The sequence below is a fragment of the Nicotiana tabacum genome, chromosome 5 (assembly GCF_000715075.1).
Source record: "Nicotiana tabacum cultivar K326 chromosome 5, ASM71507v2, whole genome shotgun sequence".
In the NCBI taxonomy this organism is placed as follows: Eukaryota; Viridiplantae; Streptophyta; class Magnoliopsida; order Solanales; family Solanaceae; genus Nicotiana; species Nicotiana tabacum.
The window spans coordinates 3506576-3515513 of record NC_134084.1 but is presented as its reverse complement, the minus strand read 5'-3'; the positions used below and the strand labels follow the sequence as shown (position 1 = coordinate 3515513).

At 35.4% G+C, this 8938-nt stretch overlaps 1 protein-coding gene across 3 annotated transcripts; it reads right to left on the bottom strand.

Annotated features, from left to right (window-relative positions):
- Positions 1 to 757: 757 nt before the first annotated feature.
- Positions 758 to 8852, bottom strand: LOC107805039 (uncharacterized). Of its 3 annotated transcripts, XR_012709351.1 has the most exons (5): positions 8620 to 8852; positions 3953 to 4068; positions 1992 to 2730; positions 1679 to 1738; positions 758 to 1143 (listed from the first exon to the last, which is right to left on the bottom strand). XR_012709351.1 is itself a non-coding variant. In XM_075253269.1 (3 exons), the coding sequence occupies exons 1-3, from the start codon at positions 8743 to 8745 to the stop codon at positions 2163 to 2165; spliced, it is 810 nt and encodes a 269-aa protein (XP_075109370.1). In that variant the 5' UTR covers positions 8746 to 8852; the 3' UTR covers positions 1795 to 2162. The 3 variants fall into 3 exon arrangements, 1 of the variants encoding a protein (XP_075109370.1); XR_012709350.1 differs by having other exon boundaries at positions 758 to 1738; XM_075253269.1 differs by lacking the exons at positions 758 to 1143; positions 1679 to 1738 and having other exon boundaries at positions 1795 to 2730.
- Positions 8853 to 8938: the final 86 nt, after the last annotated feature.

Here is an 8938-nt window from a genome sequence, read left to right as displayed (position 1 = left end):
TCTCGACTAAGATAACCATAACCACAGCAGTAATGAAAAGTTAAAATATCCATCTAAATTGAAATAAATCCATCCTCCAAGATCCTCGTTAGTCTTTTTCTTGACCCTTTCTATCACGCATCAACCTCCCTTTTCCGGATAAGGATGGTGTCGGGAAAAGTTTGTATCGTACCTCAACTAATTCATCGTGCATCTGCTACTACCACCAATACAACTATTCCCACCGACGCACCTATCGGGTAACTCTTGTCCATCAAGACTTAGACTGATTTGAACTCTAATCTCCAATGACCTCTCCTGTTTCATTGACCAACAACAACAACAACCCAGTATAATCCCACTTAGTAGGGTCCGGAGAAGGTAGCATCCTGTTTCATTGACCGCTAAAACATACCTTGGCCGAAATGACTAGAGTTCAAATCAGTCTAAGTCTTGATGCTGACATTCTCCTTCTGAATATAAGAAATAATATTTTGAAGTGCTTGATTGACGCAATGCAGTGATGGTACCTGTTTTTTATAGATTTTCCTCATAGATTGGAATTGGAATTGTTATAATTTGAATGCTAACACAGTATTCATAATCTTGAAAGACTAAAAGCAGTTTGGATGAGAAAGCAGTATATTAGATCAGGTTACATTTAATTTCATAATAATTTGTTTTATTTTAGTCTGAAATTTGTAACATTTCAAAATTGAGTAAATCTAGGTATAGTGCTAAGCTGACTAGTTCCACATGAGAAAAATACACCTAGTAACACAATTAAATGACAGTTATTTCATTAACAACTAAAATGGTAATACAATGCTTTAATGAAACTGCCAAAACTAAAAATAGATCAAGTAATTGCAAAAGCCTAACTTTCCAACGGCAACATACCCACCGTAATCACACAAGTGGAGTCGGGGGAGAGTAGTGTGTACGCAGACCTTACCCCTACCTTGTAGGGGTAGAACCTTGTAGGGGTAGAGAGGCTGTTTCCGATAGACCTTCGAAAAAGCCTAACTTTCCATGCCGCAAAAAATCGAATCATATTACAAGAGTGTTCAGACAAACGAACCAAATTTCGAATTCCAACCATCATGATTGAATTTCTAAAAACAATAAATAACACATCCTGTACCTAAAGTTAGTGTTATATACCTGCATATCCATAGACTTAATTAGTCAATAAAATGTCATCACCTCATGTAGCAAGGAACAGAACAAAAGAGAAAGTATATACTGAATGATATAATTAAGTAACCAGAAGTGTGTCCTTTCCGACAGTTTAAGCTTTTAAGACATGAGGCGGTCACACAATTTGTACCAAAACACATAGAGGTCTTTAAGTTTAAATCTCACTGCCACCCTTCATCAAAGAACTTCCATGTCCTTGGACCATCAAAAAGAATCAAGCTCTCACGTAGCATGTCGGCGATATTATTAAGTAAATAGAAGTGTTCTCTCTAAGTTTAACAATGCAGCTTTAACATACATTGCTCCTACAAAGATTTACTGTGTAAATGTTTCGGACTATCACAGGAGACAAGTGCAAGAATAGTATTTGTGCCATATCTAGTATAATTATCCGTAAGAGAAAAGTGGCACCTCACCGGGGCATAATGCAGTATCTTTTTAACCAAGAGGAAAAAATAAATTGCTTAATAAATCACGCAAATGCATTTACAAAGGATACCTTCTTGCCAATTGGTGTGAGCAACTAATTTTTCCTTCGTCCAATCCACAGCATCAATTCCTAGAAATTTTGGAAAAAACAAACCCAGCTAAAGAAATAACATTTAAAAGGCAAAACGCAAAGGCAAAAAAGGTGGTCTTTGTACAGGTTAGGAAGTAATATTAAAGTTAACATCTGGAGAACCAACAAATTAACTTAGTTTATACTAGATCGTACACCAAGACATCATGTCATCTACAACGCTCATACTTGAAGCCTCTTACTAATCTTTAATCCAAGATCATACACAAGTGACATAGTTAAGGCTTCTAACCTTGGGAAATTGAAGAAAGAGAAGTCATGAGCTGCTAGCCGGCGCAGTCAACGTAAAGTACTCTCTGTAAGTGTCAACACGAGCTGTTTGAACTTGATACGACAATGACCAACTGAATCGGCTAACCTTTTCCAAAAAATATAACTAGAAGTATAATAAATTAATAAGCGATCAGCCAAATCCTGGAGGCACGTCAGGATCTTCATCATCAACATCATCTAGATTCTTCTCCTTCGTGACAATAGCAAACCCAGGTGGTGCATCCACATCCATACTGTCAGGCACCAAAAGTTCGGGGGCGCCGAATAGTTCGGGGGCGCAATTCGTCTCCGACTCAGTATTAGTTTCTCTGGCTTTTCCATCAGCATGAACAGGAACTCCTGACTTCTCTTTGGGTGATTCCTTATGGTTACTTTTGTTGATCTGATTTGAACAGTTACTTTTGCTGTTCCGGTCTGAACCTAATCGGGCAAAACCAGGAGGTTCATTTGGCTCCGCATCAACAGAAACTGTGGCATCAATAACACTGTCTGACGCAGCACTATGTCCGTTAGTTTCAATGCCATTCGGAGCAGGCTGCAATTCTGAATTAGAGGATGATTCACCAGCTTCATTTAGTTGTGGGTACAATAACTTATTGTAAACTGATTGAACAGTTTGGGTTATCTCAGTTTGAATGCCGTCACCAGTTCTGATGGTATTCCATAAATCTTCTGAAATTTTACCCATGACTTTGTCCCTATAGTTCATAACCAAAGCAGGTTAAAAATGTAGCATGTGAAAACCCTATATCAAGTAATAGATTAACTTTCCATATCATTAGTTGAGATGCAAGGTTATGATTCGCTTCTGGAGTGAAAGGGAAAGGGGCTACAAGCAATTGAGCTTTCAGTAATTCGTCACTTAGCCCCCTGTAACTTATTTCTATCTTTATTAATTCCCCCCTTCCCCCAACATTTATGTTGCACTCATAAAATTTACTTTTTATTTTATTAATAAACAATTACTCCCTCAATACCAAATTGAATGCCCAGATTGTGTTAGAACATGTCAAAACAATTTCCAGTCTCCAGAAAAGAAACTTCTATTGATTATCCTATAGCAATAAACAATAACGAGGCAGAACTTTTTACCACTTAATCGACCTATTTCTCTTTATATGCCCAACATCAGCTTTTCACTTAGAACTAAGCTATAGACAACTTCAACTGTCCCTTAATTTTCATGCCAAGTTAGACGTGAAAGTTTGTTTGGGACAAGGGTAGAATATTCATATTTTGACTTGGAAAAAAAAAAGCTTTCAAAAGCCAAATAAACCCTTCAATTCTTGAAGTAGGCCGAACCTAGTCACATTTTGAATTTCATGAAAATTACAGCCTAAAAAGGATCAAGAAAGAGCTCATTTATGAGACGAAAATCAGCCTAGAGGGAAACAAGAACGAGTATAGAATAGACAAGGAAATAAATTATAAAAATAAAAACACATGCTTAAGTGCTTAAATATGTAACACCAGATATTTTTCTTTGCTAAGTTTTTCTCATCTATCTTCTTTTCATATTTTCCAGAAAAATATAGAATACTTCTAAATTCAATAAAATAGACAAGTTTAAATATAAAAAACCTCCCCTCCCATAAATACTAGTACTTATGTATCAAAGAAAGTAAAAACAACTGTGTATTAACCTATTCAAAGCATTCACGCATGTATTATTTTATTTGTTATCTGAACACAAGTTTGGAGGACACAGTCATTCTAAAGGTATTCGAATCGAACAGGTTCTAAGCTAGTGAAAACATAAAGAAATGGAACCTAGTTGAAGATACCAATTTAGAAAATGTGTGTGTGTGTGTGTTTGGGGGGGGGGGGGAGGTCAGATTAGGAATGAATTCAGTGTTTAGGTGCTTCTAGTGTCTTAAAGAGCAAAATAAAAACCATTAAAAAAATTGAAATATGACCTACCCAACTTCTTGATATATAGCATCCGACAGTTGCCTTGGTTTCATATTTTCTGCACCTGGACGGTTAAGTGCTGCTGATTCTTTCACAGTGGCTATTATGCTATTCCGCAACTCTTCCTGAAGCAAAACACAATAATTTCAGACAACTTGGAGCATATATAAACTTAAAAGTGTAATAGCCTCATTCTTGTCCTTTTCTTTTTCTGAACATAAAGTAAAAACACGACATACCCAAAAGCCAAAAGAAATGACATACAACAAATCCACCTACATTGTGGATATTGCAAAGTGCCCCCCCAAAAAAAAAAGGAAGTTCATGCATGTTGAATTTTTAGTTAACTCAAATCGTACCTTTAGTTTCTAATATCTTGAATAAAACACACACAATAAAGCAGAGCCCCAGTGCTGGAGATGTTGGCTCAAGATAATTGGCATCTTTGAGAAGATAGTTCAATAAAACTTAATAAGCCCTTAAAACAAATAATTCGACCTGCCTCAAACTAAGCCCTAACATGCCCTTTAAGAAAATGTATCAAAGATAAATGAGGAATGGATAGAAAAAAGTGCAATGCGCACGATGTTTTTGCCCCAAAACAAAAATACCACTTTATAAGCAATTTCACTTTAAAGCAAATGGTTTTTTGGGTGAACCACTCATCATATTAGTGAGAAGGTAATGTAATAACCGTCATCATATGTTTAACACTAACATAGTAAGTAGGAGACAAGAACCTTCAAAAGTAAATGTGACGGGACACGAATAAAGCATAAATTTATTAACAATATATTTGGCGTTAAACTATTAAAAGATGTTAAATGATGTAGATAGCATTTCATCAATTTCGTTGATTCTAAACTTAACATAAAATGGTCATTTAGCATAAAAGAATCAGTTGGAGTAGCTTAATATACTAAAGGAGATTTCAGAATTTGATAGAAAACACTCATCATATTCTTTAATGAATTATGCTTATCTTGCTTCTCAATTTGCAGCTAGATGAACTTGACTAACACTTGAACTAGACAACAACAAATTTTGGTATCCGTGCTTCCTATGTCTTTAAACACCGGATTAAAGTATATAGATAAGGTCCCCTTTTCTTATAATTAAATAAATTAACTAGCCTCTCATACCCTTGTAGTAAGTAGATAATCACATAACTTCAAAACAGAAATGCATCGTTTACCTTCAATGTGTAAAAGGAGCTTCTCTTTGATCTTCTTGTATATAGAGATATACCAAAGGCAAGAAAGACGTTTTAACTTTATCATGAATAGTACGTCGTTCTCAAGTTTTCTATGAGAAAATAACTGTTCCGCTCTAGCAGAAACGAAGTTTTAAATGATAATGAGTGTTGAAGTGTGTAACTATCTCATCTAAAAACTTAAATTGTTAGACAGAAAACACTTTTATTTACTTAATTATGTCTTCAACACCCCCATCCTCACCCCCACCCCCGTACGTGCGGGCTTGATTCTTTTTGATGAGCCAAGCACATGAAAATTCTTTTTGATATTGGATAGCGGTGAGACTCCAGGACCTCAGCCTGCTCTAATACCATGTTGAAGTGTGTAACCATCTCATCTAAAAGCTTAAGCTGTTAGAGAGAACATATTTTTATTTACTTAATTATGTCTTCAACAATGAGCATGAAGATTTTATTTTTACCAAGCTTAGGCAGATATGTTATGCTTTGGGAAACTAACAGTGAAATTTTCTCTGCCCCCGTGCCCCATTGCAAACATTAGGAAGCACCAACATCAAATTTAATCAAGTTTGACACCACATTAATTCATGTACAACAATAATACAGTTAAGTCCCAGATATTACGTTTTAAACTTGAACTATTGGAACTAGACATTTTGGAGTGTGATTTTTTTGTACTAGCAAGCACTTTATTAGGTGATTCCTCGATGTTCATTATGATGTCACTTAATAGATTCTTTATGATGTTGGACCCCTGAAGCTAATAAAGTTTGTCCCTTATGCCTTTAGTTTATAGTTAATTAGTTACTAATCTAATTTTTATATTTTTTTAGGTAAGAACTGGTAGTTAGTACAGTTCTAGTTTTACGTGTAGACCATATACCGATATAACATCATCTCCAATACATGTCAAGCCCCCATAATTTTTCAAAATTTTCATGCCAGGTCCATGTCCATGTTCAACGTAATGCTAGTGTGATGTAATTTTGCTTAGCTTCTAACTGTGTATAAAAATGTGCACAGCTCTTCAAAAGGTGCGCCTTTGTGGAAGGTTAAAAGTTTTGACATTAATTGGAAAAAAAGAGATTGGTTCTCGACAGAAAACAAACATAATATAACGAAAAAATTGTGGGGCACCAAGTCAGTTTTACCTTTTACAGCTCTTCTCTAGCCTAAAAGTCCAGGCTTCATTGCTAAGCCCAAATATAACTAACAACTGCCAGGGTAAATCAAACAATAGAACGAATGCAATCAAAACTGCAAGTCTCGTCAAAAAAATTTAATTACTTATACCCAACAACAACATACCTGGTATATTCTCATAGTGTGGGGTTGGGGAGGGTAATGTGTACGCAAACCTTACCCCTACCTCGCGAAGGTAGAGAGTTGTTTCCGATAGACCTTCGGCTCAAGGGAATTACTTATACCCATATTTCACAAAAGTAAAGTCCAGACCTTTCATAGGTGGGCTGTTACAAGACATTGTTGTAGGGTTGGAAAAAGAACCACTAAAGATCCTTACTCTAAGAGAGTTCAACCTGAACTTGTGCCTTCAATCAAAATTGATCTGAATTTACTTCACACTCAACTCAACTCATACTGATTTAAAACCCAGCCCTAATTAAAGCTCAGCGCGCAAGCTTCTACTGACCTGGCTTAACTAGCAATCCAAGTAGATTAATATTCAAGGTATTCTTTATGCAAAAGAGAAGACATCAGAACTTTGGAAAGGCTCGCTGATTGACTGTATACAATTAGTTCCGTTTCACAAATTTTTCCTTGGATGCAATGGAAGTCAAGAGTTCCCATGGAAATTCATATGGAGTTAGAAGAGCTTTTAAGTAAAGGCCTGGCCAGGTTTAACATGCCAATAAATCCTGCCAGTAAGTCTAGTAACAAAAATCAACCAAGGAATATGTTGGGTTTTCAGATCTTCTGCATCCGGCAAAGTCCTTATTGAATCTTTAACCGACGTTATCTGTACTTCTACAGTTCTAAACTAAAAAGAAGCATATTTTTGTTTTTCAATGATGTTAAGCCTCCAAATGAAAGCCGAAACAAGCATAAACATGTATGTAGGACGTGCACTACATAATTAGAGTTTTAACGTTTATACGCTGATAATGGACCTGTAAGTTACTTAAAAACCAATTGCAAATAGCAGTCTAGTTTAAGAGTGGATGTGTAACCTAGAAGAAGGGTTAGAAAATTGGTAAACCAGATAGTATGGGTCTATGTTGCGGACTCTCCAAAATGATGCCACACCTGTGTAAGATCCTCCGAAACTACACTACTTTTGGAGGTTCTGACACGCAACCGGCGATAATTTCGGATAGTCCGAGCAACATAGGTATGGGTTAGGTTAAATTTCACTTACAGTGTAACAATTCTTTAAAGTCCATTGACTCTTTGAATTTTGATCAATTGACACCCGGATCACCATGATCAACTTTTGCTTCCATCTGTTGGTCTCATTGTCAGGTCGGCTATACCATTCTACTGAGCAGAATCTTAGCTTGAGCCTACTTTTGAACACCCATGTTTCTCTTTAGGAGGCGCCTTCCCCAAATAAATTACATACCTCACCTTCCGGGTATATAACTTAAATCCTAAAATTGATCTCCAATGTCCAATCAGTGCCAAAGGCCAGAGCCACATGCAATTAATGGGGAAGTTATACTGCGCAAATAGGGGAAGAACAAACTCCTTTTGTTGTAATAATAATTTTTTAATTCAAATCACATATGTAGCATTCTTATATTTTCTTTTTGAGTTTAAGTTATGTACATCAGCACTGTAAAGAACATTATCAGTTCAACCAACGGATATTTTTACAGGTAAGCCAGCCTCCTTAAATATAGGATTTGTTATTTTTTTTTAAAAGACAGACTACGGACTATCTGCTACAACAGGTAAAGGTGAGCTGATAAATTCCTTACATTGGTATATATAACTTAAACTCTTTAACCTATTATAGCAAGTTAACTTACCAATTATTCTAGATTACCAATCAATGCTATTAAAAAGAATCCTGCCATTATATTTTAAGTGACCTTCAAAATATGTTTTATCTCATCGGTGCATAGAACTTAAACTCATATGTTTAATAGTTTAATTCTATGTACACAATCAGGTCACTTACTCTATTAAATAGCATTAATTGGTAATCCAGAATAAATGTTAGTAACATGATATAATAGGTTAAATTACATGATAGTGTGAAAAATTTATTACATTATCACTCTATTACATGTAGGGGTAAAGAGTGCATACTCAATACGCTCCCTATACCCTACTTGTGGGATTACATTGGGTATGTCATTATTGTTGTACTCTATCAATGTATATAACTTAAACCCTAAACAAGTATAACAATACAGAAACCGGAGATAAATAAATAGGTTAGCCCAATGAGAAACCCTAAAAGCTATAATAAAAGAAGAAAAAGCAAAATACTGACGTTTTCTTTGATTTTGCGTAGAATTTTGAGGCGAAGTTTATCGAAATCACCGTCGTCTTTGAGCTTACATATCACATCTTCAGCTCTAATTCTTTTCCCATTCGTTCCATTGCTATTATTCTCCATTGTTGAGTTGCAGAGCTAAAAGGCAAATCTATAAGTATATATTGGATATAGAATTTTGGAATAAGGGAAAATATTATTTTTTTAAATTGTTGAGCCGATTTTTGAAGAGGAGGAAACAGTGATTAATAGCCTATTTTGCCGAGTTTTTTTGAAACAAAAGCAGTTTTTTTTGGGTCAAAAATATTTTTTTAAA